Source organism: Mytilus edulis, chromosome 7, assembly GCF_963676685.1.
Source record: "Mytilus edulis chromosome 7, xbMytEdul2.2, whole genome shotgun sequence".
Taxonomy (NCBI): domain Eukaryota; kingdom Metazoa; phylum Mollusca; class Bivalvia; order Mytilida; family Mytilidae; genus Mytilus; species Mytilus edulis.
The window spans coordinates 24,146,011-24,169,285 of NC_092350.1; the positions used below are offsets into that span (position 1 = coordinate 24,146,011).

General features: G+C 32.7%; 1 protein-coding gene across 1 annotated transcript; it reads left to right on the forward strand.

Annotated features, from left to right (window-relative positions):
- Positions 1-6,388: 6,388 nt before the first annotated feature.
- Positions 6,389-22,318, forward strand: LOC139483027 (mucin-21-like). The gene is made up of 3 exons (XM_071267056.1): positions 6,389-6,402; positions 6,769-6,892; positions 20,582-22,318. The coding sequence occupies exons 1-3, from the start codon at positions 6,389-6,391 to the stop codon at positions 22,316-22,318; spliced, it is 1,875 nt and encodes a 624-aa protein (XP_071123157.1).
- The last annotated feature ends 957 nt before the right edge of the window (positions 22,319-23,275 follow it).

A 23,275-nucleotide genomic window follows, 5' to 3' on the forward strand; every position in this document is an offset into this window, starting at 1 on the left:
TTCATGATAGTGCTTTCCTTCAGATGTTGCTTTCATTGTTACATCACCAAATAACATATCTGTATGCTCTTGTCTACTTCTCATTCCAAAATGGAGACTGTTATTTAACCATACTGTGTTTGTTAAGGCTTCAGGGTTACCTAAAATAACATAAATTGAATATGAAACAATGCAAAATTACATGTATATTATATACGAATACAAATGCAACTACCTTTTTTATACGACCGCAAAATTTGAAAAATTTTTCGTCGTATATTGCTATCACGTTGGCGTCGTCGTCTGCGTCGTCGTCCGAATACTTTTAGTTTTCGCACTCTAACTTTAGTAAAAGTGAATGGAAATCTATGAAATTTTAACACAAGGTTTATGACCACAAAAGGAAGGTTGGTATTGATTTTGGGAGTTTTGGTCCCATGATTTTAGGAATAAGGGGCCAAAAAGGGCCCAAATAAGCATTTTCTTGGTTTTCGCACTATAACTTTAGTTTAAGTTAATAGAAATCTATGAAATTTTGACACAAGGTTTATGACCACAAAAGAACGGTTGGGATTGATTTTGGTAGTTTTGGTTTCAACAGTTTAGGAATTAGGGGCCAAAAAAGGGCCCAAATAAGCATTATTCTTGGTTTTCGCACAATAACTTTAGTTTAAGTAAATATAAATCAATGAAATTTAAACACAATGTTAATGACTACAAAAGGAAGGTTGGTATTGATTTTGGGAGTTTAGGTCCCAACAGTTTAGGAATTAGGGGCCAAAAAGGGACCCAAATAAGCATTTTTCTTGGTTTTCGCACCATAACGTTAGTATAAGTAAATAGAAATCTATGAAATTTAAACACAAGGTTTATGACCATAAAAGGAAGGTTAGTATTGATTTTGGGAGTTTTGGTCCCAACATAATAAGGGGCCCAAAGGGTCCAAAATTATACTTTGTTTGATTTCATCAAAATTGAATAATTGGGGTTCTTTGATATGCCGAATCTAACTGTCATGACTGTGTATGTAGATTCTTAACTTTTGGTCCCGTTTTCAAATAGGTCTACATTAAGGTCCAAAGGGTCCAAAATTAAACTTAGTTTGATTTTGACAAAAAATGAATCAGTTAGGTTCTTTGATATGCTGAATCTAAAAATGTACTTAGATTCTTGATTATTGGCCCAGTTTTCAAGTTGGTCCAAACCGGGGTCCAAAATTAAACTTTGTTTGATTTCATCAAAAATTGAATAAATGGGGTTCTTTGATATACCAAATCTAACTGTGTATGTAGATTCTTCATTTTTATAAGACCGCAAATTTTGAAAAAATTTTCGTCGTATATTGCTATCACGTTGGCGTCGACGTCGTCGTCGTCGTCGTCGTCGTCGTCCGGCGTCCGAATACTTTTAGTTTTCGCACTCTAACTTTAGTAAAAGTGAATGGAAATCTATGAAATTTTAACACAAGGTTTATGACCACAAAAGGAAGGTTGGTATTGATTTTGGGAGTTTTGGTCCCAACATTTCAGGAATTAGGGGCCAAAAAGGGCCCAAATAAGCATTTTCTTGGTTTTCGCACTATAACTTTAGTTTAAGTTAATAGAAATCTATGAAATTTTGACACAAGGTTTATGACCACAAAAGAACGGTTGGGATTGATTTTGGGAGTTTTGGTCTCAACAGTTTAGGAATTAGGGGCCAAAAAAGGGCCCAAATAAGCATTATTCTTGGTTTTCGCACAATAACATTAGTTTAAGTAAATAGAAATCTATGAAATTTAAACACAAGGTTTATGACCATAAAAGAAAGGTTGGGTTTGATTTTGGGAGTTTTGGTCCCAACATAATAAGGGGCCCAAAGGGTCCAAAATTAAACTTTTGTTTGATTTCATCAAAATTGAATAATTGGGGTTCTTTGATATGCTGAATCTAACTGTCATGACTGTGTATGTAGATTCTTAACTTTTGGTCCCGTTTTCAAATTGGTCTACATTAAGGTCCAAAGGGTCCAAAATTAAACTTAGTTTGATTTTGACAAAAAATGAATCAGTTAGGTTCTTTGATATGCTGAATCTAAAAATGTACTTAGATTCTTGATTATTGGCCCAGTTTTCAAGTTGGTCCAAATAGGGGTCCAAAATTAAACTTTGTTTGATTTCATCAAAAATTGAATAAATGGGGGGGGTTCTTTGATATACCAAATCTAACTGTGTATGTAGATTCTTCATTTTTGGTCCTGTTTTCAAATTGGTCTACACTAAAGTCCAAAGGGTCCAAAATTAAACTTAGTCTGATTTTAACAAAAATTGAAATCTTGAAGTTCTTTGATATGCTGAATCCAAAAATGTACTTAGATTTTTTATTATGGGCCCAGTTTTCAAGTTGGTCCAAATCAGGATCTAAAATTATTATATTAAGTATTGTGCAATAGCAAGTCTTTTCAATTGCACAGTATTGCGCAATGGCAAGAAATATCTAATAGCACAATATTGTGAAATAGCAAATTTTTTTTTAATTAGAGTTATCTTTCTTTGTCCAGAATAGTAAGCAAGAAATATCTAATTGCAAAATATTGTGCAATAGCAAGATTTTTTTTTAATTGGAGTTATCTTTCTTTGTCCAGAATCAACTTAAATCTTTGTTATATACAATATACAATGTATATTCACTTTTTACTACCAACTGATAAATTAAAATAATCTTTACCATTCAGTGATAACAAGCAGTTTTTTTTACATCTTAATATTTTATGATGTATTTAAATGAGTAGTTATTGTTGCAAACTACATTAGAAATTTTAATTGAGATTAGTTTTGGAATAAGGGAAAGGGGGATGTGATTAAAAAAAATGGGTTCAATTTTTCTCATTTGAAATTTCATAAATAAAAATGAAAATTTCTTCAAACATTTTTTTGAGAGGATTAATATTCAACAGCATAGTGAATTGCTCTAAGAGAAACAAAAATTTTAAGTTCATTAGAACACATTCATTCTGTGTCAGAAACCTATGCTGTGTCAACTATTTAATCACAATCCAAATTTAGAGCTGAATCCAGCTTGAATGTTGTGTCCATACTTGCCCTAACCGTTCAGGGTTCAACCTCTGCGGTCGTATAAAGCTACGCCCTGCGGAGCATCTGGTTGGTCCTGTTTTCAAATTGGTCTACACTAAAGTCCAAAGGGTCCAAAATTAAACTTAGTCTGATTTTAACAAAAATTTAAATCTCGGGGTTCTTTGATATGCTGAATCCAAAAATGTACTTAGATTTTTTATTATGGGCCCAGTTTTCAAGTTGGTCCAAATCAGGATCTAAAATTATTATATTAAGTATTGTGCAATAGCAAGTCTTTTCAATTGCACAGTATTGCTCAATGGCAAGAAATATCTAATTGCTTTTTTGGTCCCATGATTTTAGGAATTAGGGGCCAAAAAGGGCCCAAATAAGCATTTTCTTGGTTTTCGCACTATAACTTTAGTTTAAGTTAATAGAAATCTATGAAATTTTGACACAAGGTTTATGACCACAAAAGAACGGTTGGGATTGATTTTGGGAGTTTTGGTTTCAACAGTTTAGGAATTAGGGGCCAAAAAAGGGCCCAAATAAGCATTATTCTTGGTTTTCGCACAATAACTTTAGTTTAAGTAAATATAAATCAATGAAATTTAAACACAATGTTAATGACTACAAAAGGAAGGTTGGTATTGATTTTGGGAGTTTAGGTCCCAACAGTTTAGGAATTAGGGGCCAAAAAGGGACCCAAATAAGCATTTTTCTTGGTTTTCGCACCATAACGTTAGTATAAGTAAATAGAAATCTATGAAATTTAAACACAAGGTTTATGACCACAAAAGAACGGTTGGGATTGATTTTGGGAGTTTTGGTTTCAACAGTTTAGGAATTAGGGGCCAAAAAAGGGCCCAAATAAGCATTATTCTTGGTTTTCGCACAATAACTTTAGTTTAAGTAAATAGAAATCAATGAAATTTAAACACAATGTTAATGACTACAAAAGGAAGGTTGGTATTGATTTTGGGAGTTTAGGTCCCAACAGTTTAGGAATTAGGGGCCAAAAAGGGACCCAAATAAGCATTTTTCTTGGTTTTCGCACCATAACGTTAGTATAAGTAAATAGAAATCTATGAAATTTAAACACAAGGTTTATGACCATAAAAGGAAGGTTGGTATTGATTTTGGGAGTTTTGGTCCCAACAGAATAAGGGGCCCAAAGGGTCCAAAATTAAACTTTGTTTGATTTCATCAAAATTGAATAATTGGGGTTCTTTGATATGCCGAATCTAACTGTCATGACTGTGTATGTAGATTCTTAACTTTTGGTCCCGTTTTCAAATTGGTCTACATTAAGGTCCAAAGGGTCCAAAATTAAACTTAGTTTGATTTTGACAAAAAATGAATCAGTTAGGTTCTTTGATATGCTGAATCTAAAAATGTACTTAGATTCTTGATTATTGGCCCAGTTTTCAAGTTGGTCCAAATCGGGTTCCAAAATTAAACTTTGTTTGATTTCATCAAAAATTGAATAAATGGGGTTCTTTGATATACCAAATCTAACTGTGTATGTAGATTCTTCATTTTTGGTCCTGTTTTCAAATTGGTCTACACTAAAGTCCAAAGGGTCCAAAATTAAACTTAGTCTGATTTTAACAAAAATTGAAATTTCGGGGTTTTTTGATATGCTGAATTCAAAAATGTACTTAGATTTTTTATTATGGGCCCAGTTTTCAAGTTGGTCCAAATCAGGATCTAAAATTATTATATTAAGTATTGTGCAATAGAAAGTCTTTTCAATTGCACAGTATTGCGCAATGGCAAGAAATATCTAATTGCACAATATTGTGAAATAGCAATTTTTTTTTTAATTAGAGTTATCTTTCTTTGTCCAGAATAGTAAGCAAGAAATATCTAATTGCAAAATATTGTGCAATAGCAAGATTTTTTTTTAATTGGAGTTATCTTTCTTTGTCCAGAATCAACTTAAATCTTTGTTATATACAATATACAATGTATATTCACTTTTTACTACCAACTGATAAATTAAAATAATCTTTACCATTCAGTGATAACAAGCAGTTTTTTTACATCTTAATATTTTATGATGTATTTAAATGAGTAGTTATTGTTGCAAACTCCATTAGAAATTTTAATTGAGATTAGTTTTGGAATAAGGGAAAGGGGGATGTGATTAAAAAAATTGGGTTCAATTTTTCTCATTTGAAATTTCATAAATAAAAAAGAAAATTTCTTCAAACATTTTTTTGAGAGGATTAATATTCAACAGCATAGTGAATTGCTCTAAGAGAAAACAAAAATTTTAAGTTCATTAGAACATATTCATTCTGTGTCAGAAACCTATGCTGTGTCAACTATTTAATCACAATCCAAATTTAGAGCTGAATCCAGCTTGAATGTTGTGTCCATACTTGCCCCAACCGTTCAGGGTTCAACCTCTGCGGTCGTATAAAGCTACGCCCTGCGGAGCATCTGGTTTTACATCTTAATATTTTATGATGTATTTAAATGAGTAGTTATTGTTGCAAACTCCATTAGAAATTTTAATTGAGATTAGTTTTGGAATAAGGAAAAGGGGGATGTGATTAAAAAAATTGGGTTCAATTTTTCTCATTTGAAATTTCATAAATAAAAAAGAAAATTTCTTCAAACATTTTTTTGAGAGGATTAATATTCAACAGCATAGTGAATTGCTCTAAGAGAAAACAAAAATTTTAAGTTCATTAGAACACATTCATTCTGTGTCAGAAACCTATGCTGTGTCAACTATTTAATCACAATCCAAATTTAGAGCTGAATCCAGCTTGAATGTTGTGTCCATACTTGCCCCAACCGTTCAGGGTTCAACCTCTGCGGTCGTATAAACCTACGCCCTGCAGAGCATCTGGTTTCTTTTATTGAAAGAAATTCTATAAATTGAGAGGAGAGTCTCTCGAAATTAGTTTTTTAGTTATAGAAAAAAAAAATACAACCATAGTTTATTGTATAACTGAAACTTTTGACGAATTTTAATTACTATCCTATTAATAAACGGGAACTGTGTTTTAACTATAAAATAAATTTTGATTAAAACTTACTTATTCCTAGCAGATTTTTGTTGAACAAGGAATCAATTTCATCAGAAGTGAAGGGGTCTGCACGTCTTTTTTTGTTTCCAAGTCCTTTCCCTTTTAATGCTTTACGCTTCGCTCCTAGAACAGTATTGGCGTTTTTCATTAGTTCCACAAAGTCTCCCGTTTCGCCATCTCCCACTGCGACGAAAAGAGCACCGTCACCGTCATTGTTCGCCATTGCCGTTAAGGACGCAATGACGTCACGTCATTTAGAGGGCACAATATGAATATCTCTTTTTTGCCCTGGGCAATTTTAAGGTTATTGCATATGCAAAACCTAAGGTATTCATAACAAATATGTGATAATGAATTTTATTGTATTTTATGTACTTATTTATAAGATGTGCTTGTGTATACTGTGGCTAGCTCATATGTTTATTTGATCTGTTTGGATGATTATATTTATTATTTCTAATGGCTAGATGCTATATTTGCTCATTAACATTAACTTTACATGTGACTGTCAATGGTATAGTCAAGTGTTTATCCTGTGCTGTAAAATATATTTGTTTGTCATGTGTATATATTGTGCCGTAATAAAATTGAGTAACTTTGATTTCTTTTGTGAGAAGCCAGGTAATTTTCTAGTAATTTTACTCTTATTGAAATAGTTTTAATTTAGAATGTCTTAAATAAATGTAATTACAGAAAATTATCCAGTCCAAACACTAGGCTTAGTGAAGACCAATGTATTAGTAAAGAGGATTTATTAGAGACTGCAGACTCAGAACCAGCTACAGACTCTTGTATTTGTCATATAAGTAGATTAGAGGTAATTTATATCTCTTGTTCATAATTTAACACATTTTAGTTACTTTATTACACAATTATTGCACAATAATAACTGGGGACTTGGTGACCAAGTTGTGAAACTACTGGATCACTAGCCTATCAACACTATTAAAGGTTTTGAGTGCAAATCTCGCACATGGAATCTTTATGGTCTAGGATTGTCAGTCTTCCTGACAAAGGTCATGGTTCGCCATCGACAACCAATTCAACATCCCTATCTATTCAATCAAATTTAGCAATTTTTACAGCTTCCTTAAGTTTAACTTCATAAAAACCAGGTACATATATATCCTGAATTGTACATGTATCACCTTTTTTGTAACATACCAATTTTCAACCCATGTTTAAAGACTTCCAAGAAAGAACTGCCTTTTTTAAGAGAAGTACTACTAAAAATAACCCCTGGATTACTGGAAATCTTAAATTAGTATAATATGGAGCGCATTAGTCCTCAATTTTTGGGATACGATTGCTTTCAAGCGATCTGTAGACTTATACCGGTGGCTCAGAGCATTGCCCTCACGTCAATCGTTTTATTCTAAACATTAAGGAACATCTCAGATTCTTATGATTGTCTTGCTTTAAAAGGTAAAAACAAACAAAGGGATTGAACTTTAACAACTTTCCTATAATGTTCTTTTCATAATCTTCATGTTTGATAATTCCCTTGACTTATATGCATGTTTTTAACAACACGGAAAATAAGAATTAAGCAGTATATCACAAACTAGTCAAAACATTTACTAAATTTTATCATCGATATAAAGACATCATTCGTAAATATAGCTCAACATGCAGACTTCTAATACGTTCAGGTATTTCACATCCAATTTTTTATGAAAATATTCTTTATAAAGCACAAAGGTGTAAGTATTCACCTCAGAAACTTACAAAACCTTTGAATAGACTTATTAAGAAGGGATATAATTACGATACTGTTGTCAAGTCATTAAAGATTGCATATTTTGGCGTTAATATTGAGTCACTGATAAGGTCTTTGCATCGGTACTAAACACATTTATTCTAAAAACAGTTATTGGCATGACACGGGTTATGTTCTTCTCATATATGTTATGATGGTATGATACTAAATCCCTAATGGGAAGAATTGTGCCTGATGTTCATATGATGAAATCATAATCTTTTAGTCAGTTAAATTGAAGTCTGGAGCTGGCATGTCAGTTAACTGCTAGTAGTCTGTTGTTATTTATGTATTATTGTCATTTTGTTTATTTTCTTTGGTTACATCTTCTGACATCAGACTCAGACTTCTCTTGAACTGAATTTTAATGTGCGTATTGTTATGCGTTTACTTTTCTACATTGGTTAGAGGTATAGGGGGAGGGTTGAGATCTCACAAACATGTTTAACCCCGCCGCATTTTTGCGCCTGTCCCAAGTCAGGAGCCTCTGGCCTTTGTTAGTCTTGTATTATTTTAATTTTAGTTTCTTGTGTACAATTTGGAAATTAGTATGGCGTTCATTATCACTGGACTAGTATATATTTGTTTAGGGGCCAGCTGAGGGACGCCTCCGGGTGTGGGAATTTCTCGCTACATTGAAGACCTGTTGGTGACCCTCTGCTGTTGTTTTTTTATTTGGTTGGGTTGTTGTCTCTTTGACACATTCCCCATTTCCATTCTCAATTTTATTTATATTTAGTGTTTTTATAAATTTAGAAACACATCAGAGGGAATTCCCAGTTTTGATAAAATGCAAGAGTTCTCTGAATTCCGATAAATCTATTTCTGTCATATAAGAACTGAAGTGGAGTTTTTCTTATATTTTACCGTTATGAAACTGATATTTGAGATTGTACTTCCATAAAGAAATAGAGAACCATGTAGGTCGTTTAATAAACATTTAATATACGTTCTTGCTCCAGGGTTTGTTTTGGAAATTATGCGCATGCGTATAGTTTTCTTAACTTCAAGGGGTTTTTGATTGAATGGTTGCTCAGGATTCCCCACTCAATTAATTAATTTTTAACTCCTGGGATCTTTTCTATGTATGTCTGCTATTGAAGGTTATTGTTGTTGCATAATTTTAAATCATATGCATCATTTAAATTAAAATAAATATAGTCCACATCGTAGAACACCCCTTCAGGCAAAATGGAGTCTTCCATATTATCGTTTTGAGTTGTCTCCCTTCGGGAAGTAACTTCCGTGAATTCTGAATCAAAACAAAATGTCGAGTATTAGCTCGTTCTGGCAATAAAGTGTATTATATTAAAAACTATCGCAATTTAAACGGATAAATGTGTACGGAAAGGAGTCATGATCACTGACCCGAAGGAAATTAAATATTTAAAGAGTTAGGAATGGGGTTCTGCCTAGAATTAACGTAGGAAAATAGGTGATAAGATACGAAGTGAAATACCTTCTCTCACTCTGAGTCTCAGTGACTGCTGTGGAAAGTAAACTTGGAATTGATAGTACAAAAATAAAACACAATAGGCCTAATTGCATTGTTCATACACTTTTATCCAGGATTGGCTATTTTGTAACTATTTTACATGTGAAGTTGAATTAGTTTTGAAAATAATATTATCCAGCTACATGTTTACATGTGTCAATGAAACAACGGCAATCGTATCCCTCAGAGCAATCTGCTCTTTGATTTTGAAATGCCAACTTATAGACAAGTAAAATTTGACTCGAAATGTTCTAAGTATATCTATCTTTAACAAAAGTTTCATTTCTGCAAATTTGTTGATTAGTTGAGGTAAACAATGACACTATTTTGTGTCAGAGTAGGGCTACTTTTACATATGTTTTAAAGTGGAGGGAGTGAATTGGTGGTCTGACACCTTCTCTTCAGTCTCTCTGGCTTTCTCCAGCAATAAAAAAAATGATAAAGAATCATTAAGATTTTTTTTCAAAAGAGAAAAGAGAAATTTCAAGCAGGGTCCATTTAATTTGTAAAATTAGTGTCATAATCAGGGCTTTCAAAAGAGTCATATTTTCCAGACAAGTCCGTTGAATTATATAAATGACTTGTTGTAACATGGCTGAAACATTTACTTATTTTAATATAGCTCAGAAAAAAAGCTGACATCAAAACAAACCCTACTATAATAGCCTCTCATTACCAACAACATTAATTAATTCTCTCGGTCTGACAGCTGATTTTACCTGTTCAGTCGACAGGTAAACTATTTTGTACCTGATGTTGATCTGTCAAGTTATAAAAGTTATTTTCTTAAATTTCAGCAGTTTGCATCTAATCATACCCCACGCAAAGAAGTTGCGGAGGGTATAATGTTTTTGACCCGTCCGTCCGTCCGTCAGTCCTCTTTCTTGTCATCCCAACTCCTCTCAAACCACACAACAGAATTTCACGAAACCTTTTCAGATAATAAGTACATACTATGTAGTTGTGCATATCGACGGGAAATTGCGATTCAATTTTTTTTCTAGGAGTTACGCCCCTTTGAACTTATTTACTTTAATGTACCACTGCAACAGTTTGTCATCACAACTCCTCTCAAACCACACAACAGAATTTCACGAAACCTTTTCAGATAATAAGGACATACTATGTAGTTGTGCATATCGACGGGAAATTACGATTCAATTTTTGGGATACGATTGCTGTCAAGCAATCTGTAGACTTTTACCATTGACCCTATGATACACTCCCTCACGTCATTCGTTTTATTCTAAACATTCAGCAACATCTCAGATTCTTATGATTGTCTTGCTTTAAAAGGTAAAAACAAGCAAAACAATTGAACATAAACAACTTTCCTGTAATGTTTTACTCATAATCTTCATGTGTGATATTTTCCTTGACTTATATGCGTGTTTTTAACAATACGGAAAATCAGAATTAAACAGTATTTATATTTAGTGTTTTTATAAATTTAGAAACACGTCAGAGGGAATTCCCAAATTTTGATAACTTGCGAGAGTTCTCTGAAAGCCGATCGATAATTCTATTTCTGTCACAAGAACTGAAGTGGAGTATTTCTATATTTTACCGTTATGAAACTGATATTTGATACTGTACTCTCATAAAGAAATGGAGAACCATTCATCATATCATTTAATAAACGTTCTTGTTCCAAATCGCAAGTCGCGGTTTGTTTATGTATTAATGCCCATGCGTGGTCTCACTAATTAGAGACAAAAAGAATTGTAGAGACAAAAAGCGTCAAGAAGCGACAAGAAGAATAATATTAGCAACAAGAAACTATTTAGCGACAAGAAAACATTTTTTTATTTATATTTATACTTATTCGAAATAAATATTAAAAAGATATGCAAAAGAAAACAATTTCAACGACAGGAAAATTAATTTTGATAGGGAAAAAATTAAACTTGTAAATCTAATTCAGTTGCTACATTTATTTACATGATATTTTATATAAGGTATCACAGGAAGTATTACCTTTACCCTGTCGTTTTATGGTATTACTTTTACTTGTGTTTTAGAACAATAATATATTTTGATTTTTATTTGTTTTTAAAACTATTTTTGTACAATATATAATTAACTTGCAAAATGCATTATTTGTGCATAATTGTCCAGAAAATACATACACAAATTGTGAAATACAAATTAAGAACTGAAATCAAACAAGAGGAAAACATAACTAAAACGTGAATATTTTTCATCATTTTATTTAGTGTATTGTCTCATTTAACGATATTTATCATGTTTATGCAAATAGATTGAAGATTAAAGGAAACTGATGACAATCTTGAGTTTTCAACAGTCAGGTGTTCACTATTCGGTACAATAATTGTATATTCTGGTGCATGTAATAGATGAAGGTGTTAATGGATGTTATTGTAGCAATTATACAAAGGACACGCACCTAGTTAATCTCATTTGATGCTCTGAATTGTGTATTACTTTAGAGTGAAGCCACAGCTAATGTTGGTCCTATCAGGAAAAATTAATTGTACAGTTAGGAAGGAAATAATATTTCATGTTTTTTTTTTTTATTAAATCCGTCAAAAGGAAGGTGACAAATCTTTGTTTTTATTTTCATTTTATAGCGTTTACATTTCCTTTGCTCTTACACATGTTTAATTTCTTCATATAAAAAGTACACAATCTCTTCCTCGAAATTTTTTTATTTCTTCATCTTTCAATATAATCCTAAAAAAATATTTTGATGTATGTGATAACAAAATGTATTCTTGTCGCTAAATAGCTTCTTGTTGCTTTTTGTCACTAATTTTTTTTCTTCTTGTCGCTTCTTGACGATTTTTGTCGCTAATTAGTGAGACCCCACATGCGTGTAGTTTTCCTGATTTCAAGGGGTATCAGATTGAGTGATTCCCCGCTTCATTGATTAATTTGAAACTCATGGGATTCTTTCTATGTCTGTCTGCATATGGAGGGTTATTGTTGTTGCACAATTTTAAATCATATGCATAATTTAAATTAAAATAAATGTTTCATCGTAAAAATTTCCTATAACACCCCTTCAGCAGAAATGGAATCTTCCATATTATCGTTTCGAGTTGTCTCCCTTTTCGAAGTATTGGTCAAGAAGAATTAACTCGTTAATGCCGATAAACGTCGTATTATATTAAGAACGATCTCAATGTAAACAGAGGAGTGTATACGGAAAGGAGTCATGCCATCTGACCCAAAGGAACTTCAATAACTAAAGAGTAAGAAATGGGGTTCCTCCTAAACTGGTCCGCCGTTCTATATATAGCTTCGCACCGAAGGTCAGTGTAACGATAAGTGAACACAACAGGGGTCCAGTTTAGGGTTCCTCCTAGAATTACGGTGATAAGATACGGAAGCAAGTTAACTCGTACCGCGGCATTGGAACCAAAAAAGTTAACTTGTACTACTGGGAAGTCGTACCATTCAGAAAAATATATTAAAAAATATGTTTTATGGGTTTCTGTTTGTAAACTTAATAGAAATAAAGTTGAATTACTTGAATTTTACACAGGAGTTAAATGAAAACTTAGACAAAAATAAAGAATGTGTTAAAGCATTAATGTTTTAACTGATCTTTCAAACTGGAACATAGGCGGATCCAGGCCCCCCCCCCCTTTTTTCGTGGAAAAAAATTGGTTGATTATAAAGGGAATCATTGAAGCATGACTGGAGCGAGCCCCCTCTTAGGTCAGTCAGCGGGCTCCCCCTTAGGAAAAGTTCTGGATCCGCCACTGTAGAACTTAATCCAGAGGAAAGTTAAAACATTGCTTTAACTGTACTTTATTAAAATTGAACATGTTGAATATATATATATCCAATTTAAGTTAATTAAAGCTGTAATCCATGATCACAAATTGAATGCTATGTTTACAATTGTTGAAAGCCATGTGCTTTTTTTGCGGGGAAAATACGGACCCCCTTAACAGGAATCAGTTACATTTCATTGTTATTTATAGACAGTAAAAATAATTTTGGCAATCATTTTGACTAACTGCTAAGATTTAATTATTCATGAAAAATTTTCTTCGGGTGAAACTGTTAATACTTTAATTATCTACATCTGCCACAGTATTTTCTATCCAATAAAAAAGGAACATTAGCTACAAATTGGTCATTGTACTTTCAAATTATATACATTTTACAGACTTAAGAGGTATTGGGTGAAAGTAACGTATATTATGTATATTCATCATTTAACACCATTTGAATGCATTTAAATAAGTTGGTACGAGTTAGCAATGGTACGAGTTTGCATTGGTACAAGTTTTTTTTTTAGTGGTACGAGTTTACAATGGTACAGGATAACTATAATTCGATAAAACACAATAAGTACATGGCTCATACACTTGTAACGGGGATTGGCTATTCTTTAAGTTGAGTGACTATTCAGATTGTTACATTTTGCATGTGCAGTTGAATTAGTTTAGAGATTAATACTATCTAGCTGTACCAGGGTTACTGGCCAAAAATGCTTGAGACTCCCGCATGTTCATATTATTGATCTATTTTTTTCCTCTTTGATCTTTTCAATTTTGGCCAAATCTCATGCATTTGTTTAATGAAAATTTGGCAGAACTGCTATACATGTGTCAATGAAAACTATGGCAATCGTATCCCTCAGAGCATTCTGCTCTTTGATTTTTCTAGGAGTTACGCCCCTTTGAACTTATTTACTTTAATGTACTACTGCAACAGTTTGTCATCTCAACTCCTCTGAAAACACACAACAGAATTTCATGAAATTTTGTAGATAATAAGGACATACTATGTAGATGTGTATATTGACAGGAAATTATTATTCAGTATTTTTTCTTATACAATTTTTTTTTCTTATACTTGTTTAATTTCTCCAATGACAATGTGGTGACGTGGGGTATGTGAGCATGCTCACTAAGGTTCTTTAATTAATTTAGTCAACAAAATTCAGATTACTAGGAAATGTATTTAAATTTGATGAAAATTTAAAAAGGTAGTAATAAAGTTTTTCAGTGATAAATTGTCAGAACCACGTTGGTTGAACTAATACACTCGTACGCATGTGCTCAGGTGTAAGATGAAATAGGCATCTGTATTTTTCAAAAAGGCTAAAAATATCATTGATACCTATAACTTATGTTCTTGTTGAGTCTTTTCCTGTAGAAAAAAACGTGGAAAGTGCTATTTAAACTAAATCGTGCTTTGTAAACGTACACTGATTTTATGTATCTGTCTCTGGTGCGTGTTATACCATTGTCAAATCAAAATCTTGTTATAGGAAAAGTACTTTTAAAAATGAAAGTGTATTTATTGAGAGCGTAATTTTGCACAAATAAAGAGTCTGTGACAGATATTAAAATGCTGATGTTGCACACTGCGAATGGTGCACTCTCAATTTAACAGTTAGCGCCAGAACATTAAATAATTTTAAAAATCAAGTCAAATACTATTTTTGTATCAATCATATTTCATATGATGCCCAACTGATTACTATGGTTGCCTTTTGTTACTAAGTCTTATGGGACTAAAATCAGGATAAGACAAAAATGTCTGGCTGGCTCAAATATTTTTTGGAAACCCTGGTCATAATCATCTGATATTAGTCAATAACATAGGTTAATTTTAGTTACAGTTATTAGTACAGTTGAAACTCATTGTATCGAAGTCAAAGCTAGAGACCGGACCAAATAATTTTACGCATCCGAGGTTTCGACTCTTCTGAGGTCGAGTGTGTCGTCATAAATTGAGAGTGCATAAATTTTGGTATGAGATATACGTCAACTTGATAATTTGAACAGTGTGCCTTCTCTCTATATGACACTATATGATCATGATGATTGCATAATCAGTCTCCATTTCTTGCCCTTTATTATAATTAAACACACAAGTACAGATGCACAAATATAATCAATATTCTACATAAATATTTAGTCACTATAAATTATGAAATTACTTGCGAAACTAAATAAGTTCTGAACAGTCTCTGATGAGGTTGTCTGCTTTACAATAAAGTATCATTAAATTGATAATAATTGCTTTCATAGATATAGGAAGATGTGGTGTGAGTGCCAATGAGACAACTCTCCATCCAAATAACAATTTATAAAAGTAAACAATTAAAAGTCAATGTACGGCCTTCAACACAGAGCCTTGGCTCACACCGAACAAAAAGCTATAAAGGGCCTCAAAATTATTAGTGTAAAACCATTCAAACGAGAAAACCAACGGTCTAATCTATATAAAAAACGAGAAACGAGAAACACGTATAAATTACATAAACAAAAGACAACTACTGTACATCAGATTCCTGACTTAGGAGTCAGGACAGGTTCAAACATTTGCAGCGGGATTAAACGTTTTAATGGTACCAAACCTTCTCCCTTTTTCTGAAACAATAGCATAACATCACAACATAGAAAACCACACAATAAAATATCAATTGGAAGGCTTAACTCAATCAAAAAACATAAAATTAACACACTATGAACGAATAAATTTGATCTGCAATACCTGAATGCAAATGCACTGTGACAGTTAATAAAATATTAGGGACAAACATTAAAGGCCAAAAAGCAAACAAAAAGGTCCAAACAAAGCCATGGCAAGACACCACCGCGAAATATTTAACCCTTCGAAAATAGCATGGTTTTAATAATATCTACAGGTAAATGAAAAATAACTTTGTCGTTTAAGGTATACTACATATGTGTATAAAATTCTTCCAATAATTAGGAATACCAAGAAAATTCTGTCACATAAATACATAATTTAACACTATATACAAATTTGGGTGAATATCAACAATAAATCTATACAATTAGAGCTAGTTAAAACTTCCCTTTACAGATTTAAGGAGAATAATCTTGATGTTCATACAAATGTAGTACGAAGAAGTGAAAATTAGTAGATATTCCAAATAATCAAAGCTGGTATATAGACAAGATCCATATTAATATAAAATAACAAAAAAACCATTATAAACAATATCAACAGGTCGAATTAACAAGAAAATACGATTTGAGAGTACTCACAGTTACTGACAGCTAGTTAAAAGCCAAAAACAATTTATAATAAAAAATCATGCATCAGAGACTAAAATCAACTAAAACACATCCCAGGGATTTAGTATTTTAACGTCATGAACAGTCAGAGAAGACATGACTTGTGCAATGCCAAAAATAAATGTATCAACAGGTAGTAGGATAGCGAGGAGCGACTTCTTTAGAGATAAAAATTAACGTGTGTGTGTCTCTATATATCCCGCCTCAAAAGATACAATTTAGTTATGTTTTTATTACTTTTATTTATTGTAATTAATGTGTTTTTATTTAAACGATTCATTTAAGATCATTTAATCTTGGCTTGTGTCATTTAAATTTGTTTTGTTTTTATCTCATGTGAAATATGTTCAACACACTAAAGTAATGCTCAAACGATCAACATTCAACAAAGGTGCTATTATTAGCAGCCACCATAAACATGTCACTACTTTTTATACGAACGCAAAAATTGAAAATTTTTGGTCGTATATTGGTATCACGCTGGCGTCCTCGTCTGCGTCGTCGTCCTCCTCATCGTCCGAATACTTTTAGTTTTCGCACTCTAACTTTAGTAAAAGTGAATAGACATCTATGAAATTTTAACGCAAGGTTTATGACCACAAAAGGCAGGTTGGGATTGATTTTGGAAGTTTTGGTCCCAATATTTTAGAAATTAGGGGCCAAAAAGAGCCCAAATAAGCATTTTCTTGGTTTTCGCACTATAACTTTAGTTTTAGTAAATAGAAATCTATGAAATTTTAACACAAGGTTTATGACCACAAATGAAAGGTTGGGATTGATTTTGGGAGTTTTGGTTATAACAGTTTAGGAATTAGGGGCCAAAAAAGGGCCCAAATAAGCATTATTCTTGGTTTTTGCACAATAACTTTAGTATAAATCTAGAGAAATCAATGAAATTTAAACACAAGGTTTATGACCACAAAAGGAAGGTTGGGATTGATTTTGGGAGTTGAGATCCAAACAGTTTAGGAATTAGGGGCCAAAAAGGGCCCAAATAAGGATTTTTCTTGGTTTTCGCACCATACATTAGTATAAGTAAATAGAAATCTATGAAATTTAAACACAAGGTTTATGACCATAAAAGGAAGGTTGGAATTGATTTTGGAAGTTTTGGTCCCAACAGTTAAGAAATAAGGGGCCCAAAGGGTTCAAAATTAAACTTTGTTTGATTTCATTAAAAATTGAATAATTGGGGTTCTTTGATATGCCAAATCTAACTGTGTATGTAGATCCTTAAATTTTGGTCCCGTTTTCAAATTGGTCTACATTAAGGTCCAAAGGGTCCAAAATTAAACTTAGTTTGATTTTAACAAAAATTGAAAACTTGGGGTTCTTTGATATGCTGAATCTAAAAATGTACTTAGATTTTTGATTATTGGCCCAGTTTTCAAGTTGGTCCAAATCGGTGTCCAAAATTAAACTTTATTTGATTTCATCAAAAATTGAATAATTGGGGTTCTTTGATATGCCAAATCTAACTGTGTATTCTTAATTTTTGGTCCCGTTTTCAAATTGGTTGACATTAAAGTCCAAAGGGTCCAAAATTAAACTTAGTTTGATTTTAACCAAAAATTGAATCCTTGGGGTTCTTTGATATGCTGAATCTAAAAATGTACTTAGATTTTTAATTATTGGCCCAGTTTTCAAGTTGGTCCAAATCAGGATCCAAAATTATTATATTAAGTATTGTGCAATACAATAAATTTTCAATTGCACAGTATTCAGCAATAGCAAGAAATCTTCAATTGCACAGGATTGTGCAATAGCAAGAAATTTTCTTGCACAGTATTGCGCAATAGCAAAAAATCTTCAATTGCACAGTATTGTGCAATAGCAAATATTTTCAATTGCACAGTATTGCACAATAGCAAGAAATATCTAATTGCACAATATTGTGCAATAGCAAGAAATTTTCAATTGGAGTTATCTTTCTTTGTCCAGAATAGTAGTTGAATCAACTTAAATCATTGTTTTATACAATATACAATGTATATTCACTTTTACTGCCAACTGATAAATTAAAACAATCTTTACCATTCAGTGATAACAAGCACTTTTTTACATTTTAATATGTATTTAAATGAGAAGTTATTGTTGCAAACTCCAATAGAAATTTGAATTGAGATCAGTTTTGGAATAAGGGAAAGGGGGATGTGAAAAAAAAATTAGTGGGCTGGGGGGGGGGGGGGGGGGTCAATTTTTTTTCATTTCAGATTTCATAAATAAAAAGAAATTTCTTCAAACATTTTTTGAGAGGATTAATATTCAACAGCATAGTGAATTGCTCAAAAACACATTCATTCTGTGTCAGAAACCTATGCTGTGTCAACTATTTAATCACAATCCAAATTTAGAGCTGAATCCAGCTTGAATGTTGTGTCCATACTTGCCCCAACCGTTCAGGGTTCAACCTCTGCAGTCGTATATAGCTGCGCCCTGCGGAGCATCTGGTTTCTTTTATTGAAAGAAATTCTATAAATTGAGAGGAGAGTCTCTCGAAATTAGTTTTTTAGTTATAGAAAAAAAAAATACAACCATAGTTTATTGTATAACTGAAACTTTTGACGAATTTTAATTACTATCCTATTATTAAACGGGAACTGTGTTTTAACTATAAAATAAATTTTGATCAAAACTTACTTATTCCTAGCAGATTTTTGTTGAACAAGGAATCAATTTCATCAGAAGTGAAGGGGTCTGCACGTCTTTTTTTGTTTCCAAGTCCTTTCCCTTTTAATGCTTTACGCTTCGCTCCTAGAACAGTAATTGAGTTAAGGTATTCCAATTGACATTTTATGGTGTGATTTTCTATGTTTGATGTTATAGTATTGTTTCAGAAAAGGGAGAAGGTTTGGTACCATTAAAACGTTTTTAAATCCCTCTGCAATTGTTTGAACCTATCCTAAGTCAGGAATCTGATGTTCATGCAGTGGTTGTCTTCTGTTTATGTGGTTCATCGTATTTTGTTTTTATATAGATTAGACCATTGGTTTTCCCGTTTGAATGGTTTTACACTAGTAATTTTTGGGGCCATTTATAGCTTGCTGTTCGGTGTGAGCCAAAGCTCTGTGTTGAAGGCTGTACCTTGACCTATAATGGTTTACTTTTATACATTGTTACTTGGATGGAGAGTTGTCTCATTGACACTCATACCACATCTTCCTATATCTATTTTAACTGTTATACAAACAAGTATGTTTACTCAGCTTTAATCTCTTTTGAAAATAAATAGCTATAGGTTACATAAGAAGTACATCTGATTTGAACTCAAATTCATTAGGTCTTCATCTTTTAAAGATCATCGCTTTCTAGCTTCGATACATCAGGGTCAAGTTTCATGAAATTTATATTGACAAGACTATAAAATTACTCGACTTAACAGAGTATTGGTATCAAACGAGTTCAACTCATCAGTGGAAGTTATGCATTGATCATACAGGAATTGTACTTGGACCGGGAAATTAATTCGACTCATTGTGGTTTTCGACAACTTAGTTCGACAAAACAGGGTTCGATTGTAATTTGCTAAAACAATATATATACAATGACGAATGTGCATATATTGCTTTTATCCTGAAATTTACACCCTACACTTAAAACTTTCATTGTTAAAATTAATTCATTGTCTCTAATTTTCAATGAAATCTACAGTTTAAACGGGGACCGCGGAGAGTACCCCAAAAATGAACTGGTTTGCAAAAAGAAAAATCAACACTACCTCATGCTCAACATGGAAGCGGGGGTAGCAGGAGACTTTATTCGTACATGTACAAATAAAGCAAAAAATTATTTGTAGACCTGTTATTTGTACAATAGATGGCTGATTGCAGGATAAACAAAATTGCATCACTCCAACCTGAGAATTTTCTGCAATAGAATTTATTTTTTTATTGTCCTTCATGCAAACTGTTATGGAAATCATACAACAATTGCTGCTTTTAAGACATTGTCATTGATGTTGCATCAAAAAAAATTGACAATGTGTTATCAAAGTATAGTTCCTTGTATTTGTTACTTCATTTCAATTAAAATGTCCATTGTCAATTTCATAAAAAGAATAACTAACTAAAGAATTCATATATCAAAAAACAAATAACACTGGCAAATATACATGGGCACCACACATTTCTGAATTAATGTGTTGTTTGGTTAATCTTTGAATTTTTTTCTACGTTTGAATTCTTCTACTAGTTATTCAATGATAATTATCTTTTATAGGCAATACTACCAAGAGGATCAAAAGAAGAGAATAAAGAAAGTGAACCAACAGTGGATTTACTGGAAGCCAGAAAAAAAGTGAACAGCAAAATTGAAATGAAATCACTGATTTGTTCTGATTCTCCTGGCAGATATTTCAAGTCTGGGTTGAAAGATATCAAAAGTAGCACTACTAATTATTCAGTCAAGAGTGATGATACAAATTCCACATCATCCGAGTTCATTGATATCAAAGATCACACTGTTATCTATTCAGCCCAGAGTGTTGGTAAATATTCCACATCAGAGTTCATAGAGATCAGAAGAGGCAGTACTGCTATCAATTCAGACCAAAGTGAAGACACAAATTCTACATCAGAGTTGAAAGATATAGCTATAGAAAATAACACTGCTATTTTCTCAGCCCAGAGTTTTGGCACAAATTCAACATTAGAGTTCAAAGATATAAAAAATAACACTGCTGTCTGCTCAGAACAAAGTGTTGACACAAATTCTGTATCAAAGTTTTGCTCAGACCATAGTGTTGACACAAATTCTGTATCAAAGTTTTGTTCAAACCAGAGTGTTGACACAAATTCTGTATCAAAGTTTTACTCAGACCAGTGTGTTGACACAAATTCAGAATCAAAATTTTGCTCAGACCAGAGTGTTGGCACAAATTCCACATCAGAGCTCTGCTCAGCCCAGAGTGTTGACTCAAATTCCACATCAGGGTTGAAAGATAGCACTGTTATTTGCTCGCGTGAGAGTGTTGACATGAATTCCACATCAGAGTTCAACGTTGAAGAACGTAACATTGCTATCTGCTCAGTCCAGAGTGTTGGCACTTTTTCCAATTCAGACTTCATAGAGATTAGAAGTAGCCCTGTTGGTTGCTCACCAAAGAGTGATGGCACAAATTCCACATCAGAGTTCTGCACAGACAAGAGTATTGACACACATTCCACATCAGAATTCAAAGACTCAGAAAGTAACACTGCTATCTCAGCCCAGAGTATTGGCACTTTTTCCAATTCAGACTTCATAGAGATTAGAAGTAGCCCTGTTGGTTGCTCACCAAAGAGTGATGGCACAAATTCCACATTAGAATTCAAAGACTCAGAGAGTGACACTGCTATCTCAGCCCAGAGTATTGGCACTATTTCAAATTCAGACTTCATAGAGATTGGAGATAGCACTGCTGGTTGCTCACCAGAGAGTGATGGCACAAATTCCACATCAGAGTTCTGCACAGACAAGAGTATTGACACACATTCCACATCAGAATTCAAAGACTCAGAAAGTAACACTGCTATCTCAGCCCAGAGTATTGGCACTTTTTCCAATTCAGACTTCATAGAGATCAGAGATAGCATTGCTGTCTGTTCAGCCCAGTGTGTTGACACAAATTCCACATCAGAGTTTTCCTTGGCCCTGAGTGTTCATGGTGTTGACACAAACTCCACATCAGGGTTCAAAGATAATGAAAGTTGCATTGTTATTTGCTCATCTGAGAGTGTTGGCACAAATTCCACATCAGAGCTCTGTTCAGCCCAAGGTGTTGATTCACATCCCACATCAGGGTTGAAAGATGTTGAAAGGAATGCTGCTATCAAAATTATCACCCCCAGCAGTTCAGGCCTTAATTTGAAACTTGACACTGATGTCAGTGTTAGGCTTAATAGCATTTTGACTAATCCAGGAAAAGAAGTGGAAGACACCAAAATGAAAAACTCTTCACATCCAGTTAAATGGTAAGCTGCAGCTGGTTACTGTAAATTCAGAAATTATTGTGATGTATATATTATAAATGTGAACAACGATCGGAATAAGTTACGCAATCATAAGAATTAGCATTCTAATAACTGATACATATACCTGCATGCTGATGTTTTTGAAATCTCAACAATAAAACTTGCATTTCAGTCCATTTGTCTAGAATTGAACAATAAATGCACACAATAATTTCTGGTCATTAAATAGTTGCTGTAAACATGGTAAATGTTTTATGTAATATATATGTTAAGCATATACATGATATATACATGCATGTATTCTCTCAATATGACACACAGAGATATAGGCTATATTTTTTAAATTTCAAAATGACCACATTTTGTTTAACATGATTGGATTTTAGGTACTTATTTAAAAACATACTGTGGAATGTTACACATATATATGGTCAGAAAAAAAGTAAAATTTGTACAATTTTCCACCCTTCTGTCTGGTTATAAGTAAGCTCTCATACCTGATAGGATTGTTTTTCATCAAAAGAAGTTGGCCATTTTTTAAATGTTGCAATAGAATATTTCTGTTATAACTGTAGAAATATTTGAATCATAAAGTCTTTCAAAATAAGATTCAATCATAATCAATGTAACAAGCCTGACAATTCAGCATGAACATCTTCTCATATTGTTTACTTTAATTTCAGCTCATCCTTGTATTGTCAAGAAAATCAATGTATGAGGAGAGAGATGATGGGAAAGACTTTTTTGTCAGGTAAACTTTTAAGATTTACCCATTTAAATGTAATATCAGATTTGATTAAATGATATGAGCAAATCAGCCCTAATATGGATAAATCAGCCAGTGATATTGTTGGCTTTTTTCAAAACTACCTCTACCCTTTTTTATTGGGAAAATATGCGTCATTTTCATCAAATTGGGAAATTTAAAATTATCCATGAATTTGACTGAAACTTCAATTTA